General features: G+C 36.4%; 2 protein-coding genes across 3 annotated transcripts in view; one reads left to right on the forward strand and one right to left on the reverse strand.

Moving 5' to 3' along the window:
- Positions 1–215: 215 nt before the first annotated feature.
- The window catches only part of LOC132314890 (small ribosomal subunit protein eS10z-like), a 67,132-nt gene continuing 44,310 nt past the window's right edge, over positions 216–23,037 (forward strand). Inside the window, exon 1 of the mRNA XM_059813666.1 lies at positions 216–308. Within this exon, the coding sequence (XP_059669649.1) occupies positions 280–308 (29 nt within the window). The 5' untranslated portion in view covers positions 216–279. The remainder of the gene's footprint in view (positions 309–23,037) is intronic.
- On the reverse strand, positions 9,873–12,815 carry LOC132311753 (heat shock protein 83-like). 2 transcript variants are annotated; one of them, XM_059809829.1, is made up of 4 exons: positions 12,468–12,815; positions 12,248–12,389; positions 11,763–12,043; positions 9,873–11,536 (listed from the first exon to the last, which is right to left on the reverse strand). In XM_059809829.1, exons 1-4 carry the CDS (start codon positions 12,627–12,629, stop codon positions 9,983–9,985), a joined length of 2,139 nt encoding a protein of 712 aa, XP_059665812.1. In that variant the 5' UTR covers positions 12,630–12,815; the 3' UTR covers positions 9,873–9,982. The 2 variants fall into 2 exon arrangements, with proteins under 2 accessions (XP_059665812.1, XP_059665813.1); XM_059809830.1 differs by lacking the exon at positions 12,468–12,815 and having other exon boundaries at positions 11,763–11,993; positions 12,025–12,043; positions 12,248–12,289.

Genomic DNA, 23,037 nt, shown 5'->3' on the forward strand with positions numbered 1-23,037 from the left:
AAATAACCAATCAGAAATATTCGGTGCAACAAATCAATACAAGTATCATTACTCATTTTTTTTTATATTCCACTCCTTTTAAATATCCATCTCATTATATATATATATATACACATACCATATCTCTCTCCTTTTTCAAAACCAGGGGCTGCATGATCGCACTCTACTTATTGTTTATAACTTCATAATTAAGAATATGCTATATGTTTTTACCTCAATCTTCCATCGGAGATTGTTCCCGCCACTTTGAAGAAGTCGGCAAGGCCCACTGGTCGGCCCATGGGCGGCCCACCCGACGATCGCCCACGGTAATTCAGCATCCGCATTGCATTTTCCATAATGGGTTTTATGAATTTTCTCTCAAAGTTTTGATTTTTGGTAAAAATGTGATTAATTTTGTAGATTTTACAGTGGCCCACCGCGGTTTGAAGGTGATAGGCCGAGGTTTGATGACCGGGATGGATACCGTGAGGGTCCTCGAGGGGGCCCTCCCGATGAGTTTGGTGGCGAAAAGGGTGGTGCTCCGGCCGACTTTCAGCCCTCTTTTAGGGTAATTTCTATTGACTAAATAAATATAGATAATTTATTGATGTAGATTTGATTTGTGTTATTAGGGATTCCAAATGTTTTACGATTGATGTATGGTTGTTATGTTATTCAATTGAAGTTGTTACAAATAGAGGACTGTTGCGCTAGTGTGTGGCAGTTGTTAGATGTTAGTCTTTTGAATTTAACTAGAAGATCTTGTGATGTGTGTGTTCACTCGTAGTAAGTTATGCCTTTTAATCATCTCTGCTTTTATATTTCAGAACACTCCTTTGTGACTCATATTTATTTGTCAAACCGAAGCTGGTCTATTACCCAAACCACTAATGAATGGAAAGTGGGGATGTTAATTAGTAAGATTTTTTTGTTTGTTTGTGTTGGAAATCTTATCTATAAGTTGACTCAACGATTCTGCCAGATTTATTGGGTCTTCAATATAGGCTAATTTTTAGGGATTTTATTTTTATTCTGATTTGATTTGATTTGATTTTATTCCTTTTATTTTGATTTGATTTTATTCTATTTTCCATATTTGTAATTTTCCGCTTGTATATAATGATAGTCAGGCTCTCAAATTGAATACGCCAATTTTACCAAGTTACTTTTTGGTATCAGAGCCTCAAACCTACGCCTCCTTCATCTCTCTCTCTTTCACCGCCTCTTTTAATATCTCTCTCTATTTCATTACAGCCCCTTCCCTATTTTATTTTTTTTCACAGACCTTCTCTCTTTTTCAGGTCGCTGTTGCGACAGTCCTAGGGGGAGTCAATCTTCTCTAGGTTCAACCCCTGTAGGGGTATTCCCTTAGTCTTTTCATGCACTAAGGGTCAAAAGATGTGTTTGTAATTTTTTGGGGCTGTCGGGATATTCGGCAGCATTTTCGAATCAAACCGCCGTGTCTCCGGCTTCTTGGTTTGATCAAAATCAGGTTTATTCCTCCTTTATTTGAAATTATTGGTAATCTGTTGAATTGATCTATTTATTGTTATGGCTGAATCAAGTAATAATAAAGAAACTCTCTTTTCGGCGCAACACACACCGGCTCAACGAGTTACTAGTGTGCTGTTAAATGGTCGTAATTTTGCATCCTGGGCTCGTTCCCTCCGCCTCTATGTTGGTGGAAAAGGCAAATCAGGGTAGATTTTGGGTACTGAAAAGAGGCCAGATATTAAAGATCCTAAATATGCTCAGTGGGATATAGACAATTGCACTATTTTAAGATGGATGTTTAATTCTATGGAGGAACGCATTTATAATATATTCATGTTTTATAACTCTGTTAATGACTTGTGGACTGCTTTGAATCAAATGTATGCTCATTCTAAGAACAATGCTCGTATTTTTGAATTATATCAAGGTATTGCTAAGGCCTCACAGGAAGGTCTGAATTTGTCTGTAACTGATTATTTTGGGTATTTGAGATCTCGTTGGAAGGAACTAGCTCAATATGAGCCTCTCAGTGAATTTCCTTCTAAGGCAGCCTCTCTTCTTGTCAAACGTCTTGATCGTCAGCATACCTGTCAGTTTTTGATGGGATTACGCCCAAAATTTGAACCACTAAAATCTCAGATCTTGAATGCATCACCAATGCCATCCCTGTTGGAAGCCTTTACTACTGTTAATGGTGAAGCACGCAGGCACCGTTTAATTCAGCCCTCAATTATTCTTGTACCAGTGTCTGAGCCTGTTGGGGATAGTACGGCTTTTGCAGCCAACTTTGGATCACGAACTTCTAGAGGTCAGATTATTTGTCACCATTGTGGAAGGGTTGGACATGTTAAGGCTCGTTGCTTCAAATTTCATCCTAAACTGAAGCAAAAATTTTCTAGGAACCGTTTATCTGGAACTGGTTCTTCTCGTACTGCGGCTGTTGCAGAAACTCCTGTTACTACCGGTGGATCTACTGTATTTCCTGGACTGAGCCAGCTTCAGTCTCAGATTGGGCATATCCAGGACCAGCTTGGCTCCCTTGCTTCTAGAGTTAGTGCTCCTTCAACTGCTCCCACTGCAACTATTGCTACAGGTACTCCTACTGCATTTCATGTTAAGGCCAAGCAGCCCATTTGGGTTCTGGATTTTGGAGCCAATGATCACATGACTGGTGAGTTATCAGTTTTTTCTTCTAATATCATAAATATTACCCAATCTGTGTATCTTGCGGATGGCTCTACATCTTACATTCACAGTAAGGGTGTTGTTTATCTGTCTCCTGATGTTACTCTTTCATCTGTCCTTTATGTACCTAAATTTGCCTTTAACCTTTTATCTGTTAGCCGGTTTGCAAAAAACCTCCAATGTGCAGTTATATTCTTACCAGATCACTGTTTGTTGCAGAACCTTTGTTCGAAGAGGATTTTTGGCAGGGGTTATGAGCGTGATGGGCTTTACTACTTTGGGGAACCACCAGGAACGAGTCTTCAAGCTTCTGTCCTACCTACTTCTAGTGTTTATGATGTTTCTTTTCGCACTTTTAGTCTGTGGCATGCACGTTTGGGGCATGTAAACTTTCAATATCTATGTCTATTGTTTCCTTCGTTAAATAAAGCATGTAAGGACCATAAGTTTCAATGTGAAGTTTGTGAGCTTTCTAAACATACTAGAACTAGCTATATTTCTCATATGAGTAGTGCTCCTAGTATGTTTGATCTTATTCATTCTAATGTCGAGGGCCCTTCCCCAGTTACTACTTTCTCTGGACATCGATATTATGTGACATTTATTGATGATTATTCTCGTTCTACTTGGGTTTATTTATTGAAAAAGAAATCTGATGTGTTTCTTTTATTCACCCAGTTTCTTCAAATGATCAAAACCTAGTATAACACTGTTGTCCGTAATATTCGTTCTAATAATGGACGAGTATATGCTTCAAATAAGTTCTGGTCTGAACTTAATAAAAAGGGGATTTTACATCAACTCACTTGCCCCTATACTCCTGAGCAAAATGGCGTGGCTGAACGCAAAAACCATCATCTTATGTCTATGGTCCGATGTCTTCTGAGTGGTATGCATGTGCCTAAATTCTATTGGCACATGGCTATTCTTACAGCTGCTTTTCTGATTAATCGTACTTCCAGTCGAGTTTAGGTGGTAAGACACCACTTCAGATTCTCTAGCCTGATTATACATTGTTTCACCTTTTGCCTCGAGTTTTTGGATGTACTTGTTTTGTTCATAACCGTAGTCTTTCTCGTCATAAACTTGATGATAAATCTATTAGGTGTATTTTCTTGGGGTATTCTGCTATGTCAAAGGGCTATCGTTGTTACGATCCTGTGACCAAACATATGTATCATTCTCTTGATGTGACATTTCATGAAACTGTTCCTTTTTATAGTACTAATTCTGTGGTACAGGATTTTCTCTCTTGTGATTTGGAGAAGGAGATTTCTCCCATTGCCCGTCCTATTCCTCTCTTTGAAAATCACACTGTCCTGGAATCTCCTTCTCCATCCATGCAGGGTTCCCCTCTACCTTTGCAGGCTTACTCTCATCGCCATCGCACTCAACCTCCCCTGCCAGAATCATCTTCAGAACCAGGTCCAGGTAACTCTCCTTCTCGTATTGCTCCTACAATTCCTGAGCGTACCTCCCGTTATCCTACCCGTGATCGTCATCCTCCTAATTGGTATGGTTTTTCTAGTAGCACTAACCACCCTATTTGCCAGTATGTCTCCTATGATAGTCTTTCAAGTGCATATAAATCCTTCCTGGGCAAGATTATGACCGTTTCTATTCCTCAATCTGTGTTAGAGGCCCTCCAGGATCCCAATTGGGTGTCTGCCATGACAACAGAAATGGATGTTTTACACCATAATAATACATGGGAACTTGTTGCTTTACCTTCTGGAGAGAAAACGGTTGGCTGCAAATGGGTCTTTAATGTGAAGTACTTAGCCGATGGTTCTATTGATCGGTATAAGGCTCGGTTGGTGGCAAAATGCTTTGCTCAGATTCTGGGCAAAGACTTTAGTGCTACCTTTGCTCCTATGGCTAAGTTGACGTCTGTGCGACTGCTTGTCTCTTTGTCTGCTGCCCATTCTTGGCTTCTGTATCAGTTAGATGTCAAGAATGCATTTCTTAATGGAGACTTACTTGAGACTATATATATGGATCCACCCGCTGGATTTCGGGCTGAGGGGGAGTATGCTGGGAAAGTCTGTAGGCTACGGAAGTCTCTTTATGGTCTGAAGCAATCTTCTAGAGCTTGGTTTAGTCGTTTCAGCGATGTTGTTTTATCTATGGGCTTTGTGCGCTGCCACTCAGACCATACTTGTTTTATTCGACGTCGCTCTGATGGTCGTTGCATTATGTTATTGGTATATGTGGATGATATCATTATCACAAGTGATCATGCTTCAGGGATTGCTCAGGCGAAACTTCATCTTCAAAAGTCCTTTGATGTGAAAGACTTAAGTCCTCTTCGATATTTTCTTGGAATTGAGGTTGCTAGATCCCGTCGTGGAATTTCTTTGTCTCAAAGGAAATATGTTTTGGATCTTCTTCAAGATACTGGCATGCTTGGGTGTCGACCCGCTTCCAAACCGATGGACCCCAATCTTAAACTCTCTGTTGAGCCAGGGGAATTACTTCTAGATCCATCTGTGTATCAACGTTTAGTAAGTCATCTTATCTACTTGACTAACACAAGGCCCGATTTGACATTTGCTGTTAGTGTGATTAGTCAATTCATGCATGCCCCTCGCTCAGCTCATATGGATGCAGTCTAACCATATTTTAAGGTACCTTAAGTCGTGCCTTGGTCTTGGTCTGTTCTATGCCTCAGGAAATCAATCTGGACTCTCATGCTTTACTGCAGACTATGCTGGATGTAAGACAGATAAACGTTCTACCTCTGGCTTCTGTACTTTCTATGGTAATCATCTCATATCATGGAAGAGTAAGAAGCAGGCTGTTGTTTCTAGATCCTCTGCTGAAACTGAATACCGAGCTATGGCTCAAGGTACTTGTGAGCTCCTTTGGCTTCAATCAATTTTGGGAGAGTTGGGTCTTGTACAGAAAGGTTCTTCAAAGCTGTTTTGTGACAATAAATCAGCCATTATGCTTGCTTCTGATTATGTTTTACATGAAAGGTCGAAACATATTGAGGTAGACATTCACTTTATTCGAGATAAGGTTCGATCAGGTATCATTAATCCTATTTTTGTTCCTTCTTCAGAACAGACTGCAGATGTGTTCATAAAGTCTGTTGGGCCTTCTCTTCTCCAGTCTTCCATAGTCAAGCTGGGTTTAGTCAACATATTTGCTCCAACTTGAGGGGGAGTGTTAGAAATCTTATCTATAAGTTGACTCAACGATTATGGTAGATTTATTGGGTCTTTAATATAGGCTAATTTGATTTGATTTTATTCTCTTTATTTTGATTTGATTTTATTCTCTTTTCTATATTTGTAATTTCCCGCTTGTATATAATGATAATCAGACTCTCAAATTGAGTACGCCAATTTTAACAAGTTACTTTTGTTTGTTTGTTTTCATACTTAACAAATTCCCTAGATTTGATCATTTATATTTGTTCAAATTGCTAGACGATACATTTGAAGGTGGTTGAAGTGCCCAAGTGTTGTCTTGGGGATGATTTGCTGTTTATTCCTTGACACCGTAGCAAAATGACAACAACCGGTTATATTGATGAATGTGTTTCGAATTTCTTTTCCTACCTGCACTATTGCATTGTCTATATAGATAGGCTTATGGTAGCACCTTTTATTTTAACTTGATGGTAACTCTATATCAGCATTAAATATAAATCAGCTGAATAAGTGAAAGAACAAACTTTTTTTTCTCTCATGGTTTGCTTATTCTCTGTTCTTTGGTTTCTGTTAGGGTCTTGATAGTGATTTGAGTTAAATTCCTAAATCTGTTTCTATCTTCACCGTAGACTGCCTTAGTTCATGTGCATCCAAATCGGCACAATTGTTTTTACAACCCCCAAACTGACTTCATAAGGGTTCCATTATCGTGAACAAGCACCTCTCTCTGTCCACCTGAGCTTTCAAAAATAAACCCACCATAATAGGTTTCTAATGCTCAACAAATTTAATTGCACGTCTAACTTTCCGAATAGTACTCAGACTTTGATTAGTTTCAAAAGTTAAAATCAGTGGGCCTGATACTTCAGTTGTTCTGATTGAATGGGTTTAAATTTTTAGAATTTTGATAGCTCAAATAACTAAAAACCTCAAGATATTGAGCTCAATGAGCCCTTTCGTTGTGGTACATATGAGCAAATAAACTGGTACTAGAAGCTATGATAAAAGGTATATGAATCTACAAGAAGAAAGCATCTCAAAAGCTTTCAATTAACTTATTTACGAGAGGTTGGAATTTTGATCCAAGTATTGCTAACCCTTGGTGTTTAATAGTTGTCGATCTGTCCTCTCAATGAGCAGGCTGTGATTTATGCCATTTGAATTCTCTTTCCACTTAAGGAATTGTAGAGTTGTCTCTGCGGAGACTAGTGTGTATCAGTCCATTAGCGTGGATACTTTGTTTTACGTGTTGTGTCAACGGTGTCTGACATGACTTCTCATATACTCTTCGGAATGTATTTTACATGACATCAGTGTTGTTAAAGGCGTGTCCAGGGTCACACCTAGGCGCGCTTAGGCTCGAGACTCAAGTTTAGCGCTTGTTATCATTCCAGACTCACTGATGTTTATTAGGCACTTGTCTTGGTTGCGCCTCGTCCTGTTCGTAAGGCGTGCCTCACTGATATTTGTTTAATAAAATACGATTGTTCTATTTCTTAAGCCAAAAAGGGTATTTTTGGCAACTTAATAAACGAAAAACAAAAGCACAAACATACGATAGAAGTAACTTTGGTACAAAAGAATAAAAAATAAGAAAACCCAAGAGTCAAAGTGTTAACCGAACAACGATAGAATGAGATTGTGAGATGAAGACGAAGCCCTAATTGCAGAGATAAACGACGAAGTCACATCAATTCTTTCTTTCTTTCTTTTTTCTCTCTAGATCTCCCCTCTCTTCTTATCTTTGTTTACATCTCTCTCTTCGACTAGTTCTCTTCTCTTTGTATCTTTTTTTTTTTTTTTTTTTTGGCTCTAATTTTTCTTTTCTTTTCTTTTTTTCTGTTAACAATTTTTTTTTTTTTTTTGTTAACATATTTATTTCTTTTTGTGCTTTGTTTTGCCATTCAAAAAAAACACATTTTGCTTTGCCTTTCAAGAAAACAAATTTGTGCTCTGTTTTATAGTTGTTGGATACTTGTATAGTTGATGGATTTACTTTTTTATACTACTATTTGATATTAATTTTTAGAATATTAATATGACTTATGAGATATGAATATTATTATGGTAGTTTAAATTTTTAATTGTGCGCCTCACTTCACTTAGGCATGCGCCTCGCACCTCGACTCCAAAGGACCTTTAGCGCCTTGGGCCTTTAATAACACTGCAGGGCATGCATGTACGCATAAGTTTTTTTTAGAAGTTCACGTCACCAAAGCAAGTGAAGCATGCAACTGACTCCCCTTTTAAAACAGGAAAAGGAACATGTAAGTCTCACAATGAGATATGTTGACTGGAGATCGCAAAGAAAATTTGTATCAGCATATTGAGTGTTATCTTCCAAATTATGCAATTTTCAATATGGAAAAATGAACAAAACGAGTAGATATAAATATATAAATTTATGTTTCTACAATATAGTCTATTTTAGAAATTCCCACATCAGCTTATACATGTTAGTTTGTGTCCATATCCTTGCATGCTTTGATTGGCTTTTGATGTGCTTTGGGTCATATCTATGTTGTAAATTATGTGTTTTCACTGCTACCGCATACTGTTGCAGTTTATGTTATATGGACCTGACTGCTAAGAATATGTTCTATGCCCATCTTGCAACTTATCATTTCATACAATTTTCATGGAAGAAGGTTTTTCCTTTAAGGCGGCTTGTTCCTCATTCTTCATACTCGTATTTTTGTGATTGTAATGAGGTTAAGAATTTCAGTTTCGCAAACACCAGTCACTGTTAATTTGTATTCTTCGAGTGTTTTAGGATTTGTCCTAGTATGCATTCAAAGTGAATTGTTTTCTGAGATTTAGATCTTTATCAAAATGAGTGAAATGAGTGCAGATTCTTCCAAAGCTTTTTTTTTTTCGCTTCGATGCTATCATTTGGCTTACTACTGGTTTCAATCTTTCAGGGAGCTGGAAGGGGTGGCTTTGGGCGTGGAGCTGGAGGTTACGGTGCGGCGCCTCCCAGTTCAAGCTTTTCTTGATTGTAATGTTTTAGCGAATTAAATTCAATCCTTAGAACTTACATGGTGCGATTGCGCAGACCAATCAATATCATGTCTCCTAATCACAGTTTTGAATCATCTTACCTACAATTTTGTCCTCTTTGTTATTTTAATAAAATATTCTTTGGCCATTAAGCATTCTTATCTTGGATAAATTCAATCCTTACTTCGATTTTGTGCCACACACGGGCTTAGCCTCTTGAGGACTGAACAGTTCTGTCTACAACCGAAGACTGAACGGTTGCAATGTCATTTCTGCCATGTTTCTACCTACTCTTTGCATTGTTGACAAAGTCTATTTGCAGATTAGTATGCCTAGTTAGACTGATGATTTCCTAGTATATGTTGTGAAAATTTACTGCTTATAAGGTTTTTTTCAATATTCTGAGTCCATCCCTGTGAGGATGAAGTTTGTGATGACTTTCCCCAATGAAATTCAGGCATCTGTCCTAAAAATATTATGTAATTTTATATAAAAAAATAAAAGTCCAGATTGACTAGTATCAGATTTTTTTTCCCCTAATCTTCAGCCACATCCAGAAGTGGCCTGGTTTTGATTGATAATAGAGACAAGAGTGTGTGCAAGTGAGTTGCAAAATTGAGGCCACCATTTGAATCTAATCAGTAAGTAGTAAATTAAACTCCAAAACACAGAGCAAAAAATGCACAAAATTATATGGTTAGGGTTTAGGAATGGAGGAGGAGGTGGTAGTGGAGGTTGTTGGGTAGTGGATTAGAAAGACACAAAGATTTCAATGGTGGGGAAGATGACCATCATTCGCGAGGAAAGAGAGGGTTTTATAGAGATGTAGATAATGGTGGGGAAGATGACCACCGAGATGTAGATTTAGAGAGAGACTATTAGATGGTCTTGGTTGGGCTTGGTAAGTGACAAATTTCATCCTGATAGGGCAGGGAACCAAGTTGCCCATAAAGGGAATGGAGAAATATTATTAATATAGCACGGTAAAGCTTGGAGGCTATGTCCATACTATATATATATATATATATATGTGCAGATAAAAAAGCCATGCAATTGTCCGTAATTAGAACTCTTAGTTTAGCATAAAAAAAAAAAAAATTACAACTTTGACTTGGTAAATTTGAAAATTGTCATATAAAAATTAACATCCTGTGCTTCTGCCCTCAGTCCACTTCCTCCATATTGATCTCCTCATTACCATCTTCCTCCAATGCCGGCATGTCAGCATCCTCGCCACCAACCTCTTCCTCATCCTTGCTCAGACCCAATTTCAACATCCTGTGAATCCTCGCCGCGAAAGTGTTTGGATCGTCAAGACTGAAGCCAGAAGTCAGGAGAGCAGTCTCAAATAGTAGCAGCACAAGGTCCTTCACCGACTTGTCATTCTTGTCAGCCTCGGCTCTCTTCCTCAGCTCCTCCATGATTCCATTGTCTGGGTTGATTTCCATGGTCTTCTTGCTCGACATGTATGAGCTCATGATGCTGTCTCTCAGAGTCTGCGCCTTCATGATCCTTTCCATGTTTGCAGTCCACCCATACTCTCCTGTAACCAAACAGCACGGCGAATCCACAATCCTATCAGATACAACCACTTTCTCAACTCTGTCTCCCAAAATTTCCTTCATGGTCTTGCAAAGGCTCTCAAATGACTTCTTCTTTTCCTCTTTCTTCTTCTTCTCTTCCTCACTCTCGTCGTCAAGCTTCAAACCCTCCTTTGTGGCGGAAACCAATTTCTTCCCATCATATTCCTTCAGCTGCCCAACAGCGTACTCATCAATGGCATCAATCATGAAAAGAACCTCGTAGCCTTTCTTCTTGAGCCGTTCCAAGAATGGAGAGTTCTCAACGGCCTTCTTGCTCTCACCGGTGATGTAGTAGATGTCCTTCTGACCCTCCTTCATCCTGGTGACATAGTCCTTCAAGCTAGTCAACTCTTCACCACTCTTCGTGGAGTGGTATCGGAGCAGGTCAGCCAATTTCGCCCTGTTTTGGCTGTCCTCGTGAATACCCAACTTCAAATTCTTCGAGAAAGCTTCATAGAACTTAGTGTAATCCTCCTTGTTCTCCGCAATCTCATTGAACATATCTATACATTTCTTCACAAGGTTCTTCCTGATCACCTTGAGAATCTTGTTCTGTTGCAGCATCTCACGAGAAATGTTGAGTGGCAAGTCATCAGAATCCACAACACCCTTGACAAATCCAAGGTACTCCGGGATGAGCCCCTCGCAGTTGTCCATGATGAACACCCTTCGGACGTAGAGCTTGATGTTGTTCATCTTCTTTCGGGTATCGAAAAGATCAAATGGGGCTCTCTTGGGTACAAAAAGGATAACCTTGAATTCAAGCTGTCCTTCAACAGAGAAGTGCTTGACGGAAAGGTGATCCTCCCAATCATTGGTCAAGCTCTTGTAGAAGGAGGCATATTCTTCCTTGGTGATCTCCTCCGGCTTTCGCAACCAAATGGGTTTCTGCTTGTTAATGAGCTGCCACTCATGGCTGACCTCCTTGATCTTCTTCTTCTTCTTGGTGTCCTTGTCTTTCTCCTCATCAACCTCCTCAACATCACCCTCCTCTTCCTTCTTTGGTGCATCGTCTTCGTCGTCGCTGATCTCTTTCTCAGTGGTTTTCTCAGTCCATAGATAGATAGGATAGCTAATGAATTCAGAATGCTTTTTCACAAGGTCCTTAATCCTCCTCTCCTCCATGTACTCCAACTACAAGAAATCAACAACATAAAGTAAGTACCAAGCAACCGAATTCAAACAATCCCAGACAACTTATCTGTTTGGTTGCAAAGAAAAACGGAGGGATTCAAACTTCCCATGGTTGAGAGACAAATATAACAATTTGGAGTTTCAAAAACCAACATTACATTCATTACATTGCACGGGTTCAATTCAACAGTAACAAAGCAACATAACATTGAATTGGAATTTTTACCTGGTCTTCCTTGAGGAAGAGAGTGATTTTGGTCCCTCTGCCTAGTTGCTCGCCATTGACGTCCCTAGTGACAGTGAAGGACCCACCAGCTTGAGATTCCCAGATGTACTGTTCATCATCGTTGTGCTTTGTGGTCACAATGACCTTCTCTGCAACAAGGTAAGCAGAGTAGAACCCAACACCGAATTGACCGATCATGCTCACATCTGCACCAGCCTGCAACGCCTCCATGAATTCTTTGGTCCCCGATCTTGCAATTGTCCCCAAATTGTTCACCAAATCTAATAAAAACAACACATTCACAAACAATTTTCAATTATTGACCATCCAAAAAACAATTAAAAAAATACAACTACAATAATCCTAAATTTGCCCTAGAATGCTACTACATTCTACAATAGTTTCAATTTTTTCTGATGAAAATTTTCCTGGGAAACAATCATGAAATTTTAGCTTAAAATTGGGAGTCAAACTGATTATAGTACCTGCTTTGGTCATTCCGATACCACTGTCGATGATAGAGAGGGTCTTGTTGACCTTGTCGGGGACGATCTTGATGAAGAGCTCCGGCTGAGCATCGAGTTTGCTCTTGTCCGTCAGACTCTCGAATCTGATCTTATCCAAAGCCTACATACACCAAAATTAATCAATTCAACACCAAATCACACACATTCACATATGACAGAGAGAATATGTAATACATACATCAGAGGAGTTACTGATGAGTTCCCGAAGGAAAATCTCCTTGTTAGTGTAGAAGGTGTTGATGATGAGGCTGAGAAGCTGGTTGATCTCTGCCTGGAAGGCAAAGCTTTCAGCGTCGGCCATCTGAACATCCGCCATTACTACTGATTCTTCAACCAACATAGCAATGCAGAAAGAAAGCTTGAAAGAATGTTAGAGAGAAGGTTCTGTAGAGAGAGAAAGTTGTGTAGAACGAACGCTACTAGGGGATTTTGGGAGAGGATTCGAAACAGAGCTCGCTTACGAATTGCAAGCTGCTTGCGGATTGGGGTATTTATGGACAGAGAGGTCCCGAAATAGGAGGGAATTCGTGGTTCTGGAATCTTCTACTCTCCTCTCTATTACTCGGTTTTTTGAAAAAATCCTATTTAGCCAAGGTAAAGGAAAGGAACTTTACGGCGACGTTTTTGTGTTTGTTCCAATGTTCTTGAAGCAAGCCACGCTTGCACGTGCAAGTCGTGAGAGCCTCGAATGGGTGAGATGCTAATGGGCCACCCGGTTGCATGGACCCAGAGTTTTTTTGTTTTTTCAAAAGTTACATGGACCCAGAGTTCGAGTCACAATTGTGTCGCAAGTTTTAACCCGACATGCTAACATGGTTACAACACAATATAAAAATAACGATAATTGTGTCAATACGAATTAATACGATAATTATGTATAGTGTGTTTGTATTTGATTTACTAACTTATTTATTATAATTAAATTAAACTATTTAATTAAATATATTAAATAAATGTGTCGTATTTGTTTATGCCCCTTGGTGCTTTTGGTTTTGGAGGGCAAATCATATTATATTTTATTATTACAAATAAAAATTATTTTTATTATTTCTAGTAATATTTAAAATTTGTTAATTTAAATTTATACTATTGATTAATATATTAATAAATTGTAGTTATATGAAATTATATACATGTTTAATTTCAAATTATGTTTTACATAAAATAATTTCTGTTAAGTAATTTTTTATATCATTTAATAAATTATGCATACTTAATATTAAATTATATGAAAGTATGAAGTCCAATATATAAAGATTATAATTGTATTTTGGGGATAATATTTGGTCATTTTACGATAAGAAAGGGTTGTATTGACATTTTAAAATTTTAAATTAATAATTGACTTCTAAACTAATGTGCTTGTAATACGTGCTTCCCTAATTTATGAACAGTTCCCTCAACTTCCCGAAAAAAAAAAAAATTCCATATTGCAAAAGTGGTCATGGTCGACTTTCCTCATTGGGAAAGGAGGGAGAAGCAAAAGAAAATTTTCCATATTGCAAAAGGAGTCGACTTTCCTCATTTGGAAAGGAGTGAGAAGCAAAAAACAAATCCCATGCTACAAAACGAGTCGACTTTCCTTATTTGGAAAGGAGTGAGAAGGAACAAAAAATAAATAGATAAAATAAAATAAAATTCCGTATTGCAAAAGGAGTCGACTTTCCTCATTAGGAAAGGAGTGAGAAGCAAAAAATAATTTTCATATTGCAAAAGGAGTCGACTTTTCTCATTCGGAAAGGAGTGAGAAGAAGCACTCTATATTTGAAAAAGGAGTGAGAATAGGGCCGCAATTCGGACAGGTTTGAATGATAATTTGAGCCTAACTCCCACCATATACAAGGCTAAACCCAAGCCCAACCCACCATATAAAAACCCAAACCCAACCCAACTCTACCCTAACTACTCAACTCTAGTCTAACACATTCTTCTACTTTTTAATTCGGACTTGTAACTCGTGCTTAGATTTCGTGTTAAAAATTAAGATGAAATCGAGTTACTCGTATAGATAATTTTCACACCAAAAATTTAATATGATCTTGAATTAGTTTTAAATTAAATTACTCTTAAAAAAAAGTTTAAAGGCATTTTATAAAATTTTGAATAAATTACAAACAAATTCATTGATAAAATTTTGAATAAATTACAAACAAATTTTTAGAAAATTAATTGTCTTAAATGATAATATATAATAAGTTAAAATTTAACAAATAAAGTTTGAAAGAAGAAAAAAAAAATAATCATAGTTTAAATATTATATTTAATGTATTTAAAATTAAAAATATATATAAAAATAATATTAGAATTTGGATACGAGTTTGTTCGGCTTGCTAGTACCTTAATTCAACCCAACCCTAGTTAAATTCAGATTGATATTTTTCAACCCAAATCCAATTCTATTTATGAAAATAATTGTCTAAACTTACGCAACTCAAATCGAGTTAGCTTGAGCTATGTTGAAGTTCCCAACTCAAATTGCACTCCAAACTGAGAAGCAGGGAAGTACTCTTTCTAATTGTTATAATATGTTATACTTGTCATTATTTGACAATCTTGTAGATGTAAAGCTGCAACTTTGACATCCACCTTTTAATTTTTTTAACCAATTTTTAACTCTCTCATTCTAAAGAGTAACGAGTCCAATCCACCTATCTCTATTTTCTTCACACACGCCATATCTCTCTCCTTTTTCAAAAGGAGGGGCTGCAGGATCGCACTTGACTTATTGTTTATAACTTCATAATTAAGAAATCAATTTTATTTTCACATCTGACCGAACACCTATACATGCAGAGTTGAGTTTGTTTGATTAATTGATAATTAAAAAAGACTGATAGTTTCGTAGAATTGTTTTTGAAAAATTCAATTTGAAAAAAGTTTTTTTTTTTTAAATAATTCTTTAAAAATAATTTTGACTTTTTGAGAATTATTTTGTTGACAGACCAACAAAACAAACACTAATATCTATGAATTAAATACACTTTCATTTATTTCTTTATTTTTTAACAAAAGTGAATTGCATTTTATGAATGAATTGCATATGTTTCTGACCCTCAATGCTCCATAAAAAAATCTACTTGATCGGGCTGGGCCTCAAATGATAGGCTCAAATATTTTTGGAATTTTTTTATTTTATTAAAAATTAAATATTTTATTCCATAATAAAATTATATTATATTAACAAAACAAACTTTATTGGGTTTATCTAATTTAGTATTCTAAAACAATTATTGAAAAGAAAAAACTATTTCTTAAAACGGAATTGGTATTTAGCTCAACACGAATGTGAGTGGGGAGGGAGGCGCCAGTAGCATTGTTTTGTTTTTTAAAACACAAACTTTTACAATAATAAATGTTTCTAAAAGTGTTAAATTTAGATATTTGTATCAATAAGAGCACTATAAATAGATAAAATAAATCCCATTTTGTGAGTTGAAAAGCAAGTCTGGTTGAAAGGTTTTATCCGTCTTTCCTTTACCAACATGTTTATTTAAACAAATTCAAATTATCTAGTTCTTCTTTCTTTTTCTTTTTAAAATAAGCGTTCTTTTTTTAAAATCTAACTTTTTAAGAAAAATTTTTTTATTATTTTTTACTATCTTAATGGTTAATAAATTATTAAATTTACATTGATGTAATGATTTACTAGATTTAATGTAAAAAGGTTAAATTGATAATATTATTTTTTTAAAAAATAGTCCATTGACTTTTCAAATTAGACACTTATTTTGGGATGATAAATATTAAGGGCGTATTTGGACGGAGGTTTGATATTGGTTTGACTATTTTGCTTTTCTTTTTGGATCCATACCATGTTTGGAGTGGGGTAATGTGGTATTGAATAGTGTCAAAACATATATCAAAATTGGGCCATAACCAATATCACCAATTTCGTGATATTGGGTGTTTTCGCAACTGTAGCAGAGATATCAGTGGTGGTTATCGCAGGCACCAATGTTTAAAGATGCACTAAGAGTGTGAGTGTACAATGTGGCCAAGTTTTAAATTTATAAAAGCCATTATTACTTTTAACTAAAAATATAGCTAGGGTAAGTAGGGATCGTCCTAAGGGATTATGGGCGCGTTTGCAATGGAAACAATGTATAGGGTTAGTAGATCAGATGATCAAAAGATGATTTGTTTGGTTGATTAAACTACAATGAAATTGAAATTAAAGCAAGTAAAAGGTAACAATTTAGAATGTAGGAAAAAAGATATAGAAGAGAGGACTTGGGGTACTAGATCTCACTATTAAGCTTGACTTCACTAAACACTAGCAATTATATATCAATGGGGGAAATTAAATTGTAACTTGTGTATGTGTGTGTGTGTGACATTAATTGAAATTAGGTATAGATGGCAAATAAGTATAGATTGTCTAGCCAATTCAAATGGAAAGCACAACCTATCAAATGAGACCAAAATCTATTCAATGAAACCACAATTTATGCACACACAACTATCTAGAAGCATACACCATTTGCATTCATAAGTATGGAACACCAAGGAACAAGAATAGATTGTCCACCTATCTAAGAATTTAAAACAATTATACTACATCTATACTAAAGACATGGAAATTAAACTAAGTAAGCTAAAGGTGTGGCACAATCCATCAAGAAACAAGTGTGAACCATCAAATAAGTTACAAGAGTGTTCAATTAAGTACTATGTTTTGACCATCTCTAGATTCACTTCATCCATACACATAGACATGATAAACTCTACTAAATCTAGAGAAAACCAAATGAATCATCCATTCTAGCACATATAGACATATGGTTAGAAATAGATAATCAATTGAAAGCATTAATCCATACACATTAAGTAAAAACTACAAGATATATATATAAATATCCAAGATCGAAACATTTATTACAAGCAAATCCCCAAAAATATACAAAACACTAGGTCTAGGAAATAAACTTAGGGGCTACTCTAGCCCCAAGTAGATGTCTAGCCATTTATTGAAGTAGTCATCCAACCTTTAAGGGCTATCTCCATAGTAGAAATGACCTCTTTCTTGATGGAAACCCTAGAAGAATGGAAGAACTCCTAAAAATGTGTAAAAGCTCTCTAGTCTCGAGCCTCCTCTCCAAAATATGAGATATGATATATATATTGAAGATATGTTCAATCTTTTGATATGAATGGCTCAAAATCCTTATATAGGAGGCTCAAGTGTCACACCCAATGGTCTGAATTTGTTCACTAGAGTCCTTGCAATGATTGCACCATGAGCCAACTTTTAATGAGTTGGAATTTATTTTATTTCGGACTTGAGGAGGTTCAATCGATCGAACTATGTTGAGATCGATTGAACATTGGTGAAATCCATCGAATGCTGCAGAGATCGATCATACTTGGCGATGCCTTTTTGAATAAAGACAAATCTCTAAGATATTTTGGGAAAGAGACAAGAGTGGTAGGTGGGGTGGTAGGTGTGGATAAGATCGAATATTTTTGATCGATCTGAGAAAGGTTGGATCGATCGAAGATGGTGAGATCTTTTGGATAAGGACAATTGCATGGATCCATCTTGAAATGTCCAGATCGATGTTGCTCTGATCGATCGAAGGAATGTTGAGATCGAAAGAACTTGCTGATTTTCCACACTTTGCTTCATTTTGTTCCTTTCTTCCATTCAGCTTGGGATTGCTTCTTTTAAGCTCTTATTTGAATGAATTAACTTATTTTTGGGATAAGTATCTAAAAAGGGCAATAACATGAAAAAAGTCTAAGACGAAAAAATAAGATAGATAAAAGTCCTAAAATACCTAAGCTTAAGGGGTTTAATTGCGCACTTTTCAGCGCTCATCACACCCCCAAACTTAAATATTGTTAGTCCCTAGTAATAAACTACGAAGTAAAGGAATGAAATGAACGACTATACAACTATGAACTAGAAAATAATAAAAGGATAACGCCACTTTCGTAGGTAACATGATTGCATTTAGCATATGCAACAAGCCTTTTAAACCCCTAGGTTACCCCTAGTGGACGAGTGAAGTCTCGTGAGGATTTCCAGAAATGATACGCACAAACATTAAGCTCATTATCACAAAAGATGCATCAATATTGCAAACAAGTATTGGGAGAAAACTACCTCAAGTATGCAATTTTTCAACCATTTCCAAGCAATCTCCCAACATTTCAATATCAAGCAAGCAAGTATGGTCCTCTACACATCAAGAAAATGATCATGCAAATCAAAACAACTCCAGAATCCTTTTTGAGTGGACTGGCATCAAGTATGTTGCTATCTAAGCCAACTAAAGAAATAATTACATCCTTGCCCTCAAACGAGTACACAAATCTAGTACCGATCATCAAGACAAAGAGTGGACTTTTTATTAAAGTTTTATTGTTCTAAGTGCCTTTTTTTTTTTTCTTTTTCTTTTTTATCCCTAAAAATCAAAGATGGAAGCATGGTGCAATATGTTGATCTATTAAGCTTTCTAGCTATCCATGAGGTCGAGGGTTAGGTCAATGACTCCCAGGGCGCTAAATAGTGAAACACCCCTAAGGACTTATAAGCACAAATCAAGTAAGCTTTAAATCAAAACAACCTTCGTCTAATCATTTCTCACTTCTCACTTTTTGGGAGAAGTGTAATACCCCTAATTTTAAAAAGGATAGTCCTGGTATTTTAATTAATTATTTAATTGCATTTTAAAGATTTCTATTGTTTTATTTGTTTGTTACTTGAATTAATTGGGGTTTTAATTATATTTATTTGTTAATTATTTGTTTTATTGTTAATTATTTGTTTTAAATTGAATAATTTGTTTTATTGTTAATTATTTGTTTTAAATTGAATTAAGTTAGGAGAATTAATTAATTAATTAGAGTTAGGGTTTCTTTTTACTTGTAATTAAATCGTGTCTAGAATTTGAGCTGACACATATAGTTGGTTTAGGATTTAATTTAGGGTTTCCAATAAAGCCTATAAATACCTAGGTATACGTCTGCCAAGGGTTTGTTAACCCTATTCATGTAACAAAGAGAAAACACAGTGAGCAACAGAGAAAGAATTGGAGAGAAATAGATAGTGAACCTTGAGAGGTTTACAGAGAAGTTCAAGGAGGAAAGGGTGGAGTGCTTCTGGGTTGAACCAAGAGCACTGGAGATGTTTAACGGTAGCCTAGAACTTTGACGAAAACTCAGAGACGGAGGTTTAAGATTTCTGGACTGAAATCTAAGGCAAGTCTTTGTTCTATTCTTTCCCTTTAATCTGTGTTCTGTGCATGCCTAGCTAGACTCCAGGGGTTTAACTAATGATAAAACGAAGTAATCATGCATGCTTAACGGACTAAAACTGAGAGTTTTGTGGTTATATATACTTATGTGTGATTTCATTATTTTCTTAGATCTTTATGTATGATTTATGGTTTAACTTGAATCTTTGCCTACTAAAATACTTAAAATAATTTAGTATGGACGTATGGGACTTAGGTTGAAGCTTAGGGGTCTTAACAATGAAGTTTTAGGGTTTACAGAGGTGGAACGGACGAAGAAGAAGACCTCAGCACTAACTGAGGCGCCTAAGTTCGCAACTGAGGCGCCTAAGTTAGCAATTCAGCCCCCTTTGTTAGCAGCTGAGGCTGCTCAGTTGTAACTTAGCTTGCTCAGTTGGGATTTTTGGTTTTAAACGCCCAGTTTGGGTTTTGTGCACTGTTTGGACTACACAGAGTGTTAGCACTTCGTTTAAATTGTCTTAAATGATGTATATTATTGTTTTAGACCTATAAGAATATAGGTAAACAATGATTCATAAATGGATTAAGGTATGGATAGTGTACAGTTAGGGAAAGATCCTACATGTTTAACTTTGAATGTTAATCAGCTTACACTTTGGAACTTGGAGGATTGTTTATATGTGATTTAATTTTAATTAATCATATTTGGATAGGATTGTAAGTAACATAGATTACTTGAACTTAAGCATGTTTGTGTTGGATCAAATTAATATTCACTTTGCTTTTCAACTGCATCAGTTTATGGATATTTTGGAGGATGTGAACGTTTATACTTGTTTTAGCTGTATACATTATTGGAATTGGATTTTAGGCTCTATAATGACTGCCTAATATTGTTGGATATTTGTTAATTTATATTGAGGCATATTTTGGAATATGATTGATGAGTTATTAACATTATTTTGCCAATTATATGGACTTGTGGATTGTATACACCGGTATGGGACGGTGACATACTAGGGATGGTTCAGCTCAAAACGCTTAAACCTAACCTACCGGATTAAAGGAATGGATTGAAAAATATTGTATCCTAACTGTGACTAAGTCAAATCAACTGTGACTAAGTTGAATGACTTTCTGGATTAATTGGTTATAGTTAAGTCATATCAATTGAATAAGTTGAGTGACTAATTAATTTGTATATTGTATGTCAGCTCAGTAAATTATGGAATGACATACTCCGGATGGACGGATTTTAGATATATGGTTATGATACCACGAGATGAGCTTGAGTCTCAGACTCGTTGGTTAGGGTGCGTATATGCAGTGGATGCGTAGCTGGTTATAATAGATTGAGGTGTACCCTGTTAGGTCTAGGTACTCATACCCACCCTTAGGTGCATTTTCGCATGTTGCCTTCTATTCAGGTTGAGACCCTTACTGTAGTCCAATGAATGTCCCTTAGTGTGAATATATATATATGGATTACTCTAGATATTGTTGAGCTATCTAGGATGTATCTGTGTATCGGAGTACTGTCTAGATCGTAGTAAAATTGGATTTGCATGTGGGCCTGACCCACTCTTTTATTTTTCCAGGTATTCGTCAGTTCCAGGGTTAGAGCTTGGACGTGCAGAGCAGATACAGACACTCATTCATCCGACTACGTAGGACTACTCTTTATGTTTAGCTTTAATTTTCATTTCTGTTGTTTCAATTTCAGTTTGGGATTTCATTTGGGGTCCACAGGATGGATTCCCGAGTTGTATGGATTGGAGGTTTTGGAAAGTTTGGTTTTAATGATTAATAATTGAGGATTTTATTATTTAGTATTCGTTCAGCGTTATTATTTATTTCTTTAATTCATTATTTTGTATTCCGTGTTCGTTTCGAAATCCAAAAATACAACTCAAACTTACCAAATCGGGGAGAGAAATGGATTGAGAGAGAGAGAGAGAGATGAGATCTGAGACGAGAGATGAAGTGTCGAAGCTTGGGAAGCTCGCCGGAGGTTAGGAAGAAGGTATGCAGCGGCGAAAGGGAGTTAGGGTTGAGATCGATGTGTTAATCGATCAAAATGACCCTTGACTTCTATTTTAAAAAACTATTTCCAACATGTTCGATCGATCTGGAAAAATCTCAGATCGATCGAACATAGATCGATCTTTAAGAACACAGATCGATCTAAGCTCAAAACGACACAGTATTTTTGAAATTTTTTGTGGATTTTTAAAAAAAAATATTTTTTGGATTTTTGAAAATAAAAAATAAAAAAATGTTTTTGGATTTTTTTGAAAATATTTTTTAAAATAAAATCAAAATAAAGGGAAATTATTTTTGTAATTTTGAAAAATTCCTTAAAACTATATATATATATATTGAAATTTTTTAGAATAAAATAAAATAAAAATTGAAAATATTTTTGTTTTTTTGTTTTTTTTTATTATTATTATTATTATTATTTATAAATTCAAAATTCAAAAAGTGCAGTCAAAGTCAAAGTCAACAAAAGGACACAGATCGATCATTCCAAGATTGATTTGGAAGATACTTCGATCGATTGAATAGGTGAAAACCTGCAGACAAGTTCGATCGATACACAGAGAGGTGATTTTCATGGGTTTCAAAAAATTTTCTAAGTATGGAATGAAGGTCGATCTGAGGAAAATCTCGATCGATCTTGGAGCACTCAGATCGATCTGAACTGAAGTTCGCTCTTCATGGGCTCGAGCACTAGGTACCAGGCTCGAGCTTTAGGTACTCAAGGCTCCAACTTTCAATGGTGCTCGATCCTTGAGCCTTAGCACGAGGCCCTGGGAACTTGGTTCTTCAATAAAATCAACTCTTCAAATTCCGACGCCTTGTGCTCGAGCTTGAGGGCCAAGGCTCGAGCACCCTCTGTTAAGGCTCGAGCTCTAAGGTACAAGGCTCAAGCTTCATTGCCTTATTGACTTTTCTTCTTTTTTACTTGCAAGGCTCGAGCCTCGAGACTTAGGCTCGAGCTCTGGTTCTTGAATTCTTCCAAACTTCACCATTTAAGCTCTCGGCTTGCTCTGGAGGACCGGCAACGACTCTGTAAGCTTTGATATCTTCATAAAGTCCTAATTTTAACCATTTCTCTAGAAAAGTACCTATAAACACACATTAAACATAAATCAGTCTAACTATGGATAGAAGTATCACTTTAGGCCTTAAAATACGTATATTTAGGGGCTCGAATATGCAAATATTCAGTGCACATCACATGCCTCCATTATCTCATCTTTGGTGATATACTCCCCCGTCACTTGCCGAACGATCAGTTGTGAATCACTTAAATCAATTAGACTTTTGACCTTCAGTTCTTTGGCCAGCTTCAATCCTGCCAGCAATACTTCATACTCTGTTTCATTATTGGTTGCTCAAACTCAAGTCTAATCGCTTGACTCAGTGTGGTGCCTTCTAGTGTCTGCAGTTTAATCCCAATTCCTGCCCCCATTTGATTGGAAGAGCCATCAATGAAAAGTTTTCATGAAGAGCTTCCAAGGTCTTCTTCTATGTTTTCTACAT

The sequence above is a fragment of the Cornus florida genome, unplaced genomic scaffold (assembly GCF_030987335.1).
Source record: "Cornus florida cultivar Cherokee Brave unplaced genomic scaffold, ASM3098733v1 CherokeeBrave_3.0.0_Hap2_Chr06, whole genome shotgun sequence".
Classification (NCBI taxonomy): Eukaryota; Viridiplantae; Streptophyta; class Magnoliopsida; order Cornales; family Cornaceae; genus Cornus; species Cornus florida.

What these genes read in the sequence shown, in the direction of transcription:
- LOC132311753 (XM_059809829.1), bottom strand. Translation starts at nt 12,629, where the DNA reads ATGTTGGTTGAAGAATCAGTAGTAATGGCGGATGTTCAGATGGCCGAC. An exon ending in TATCGGAATGACCAAAGCAG is followed by an intron (nt 12,044 to 12,247) that starts GTACTATAATCA and finishes TGTTTTTATTAG; the next exon opens with ATTTGGTGAACAATTTGGGG. An exon ending in TCTTCCTCAAGGAAGACCAG is followed by an intron (nt 11,537 to 11,762) that starts GTAAAAATTCCA and finishes GATTTCTTGTAG; the next exon opens with TTGGAGTACATGGAGGAGAG.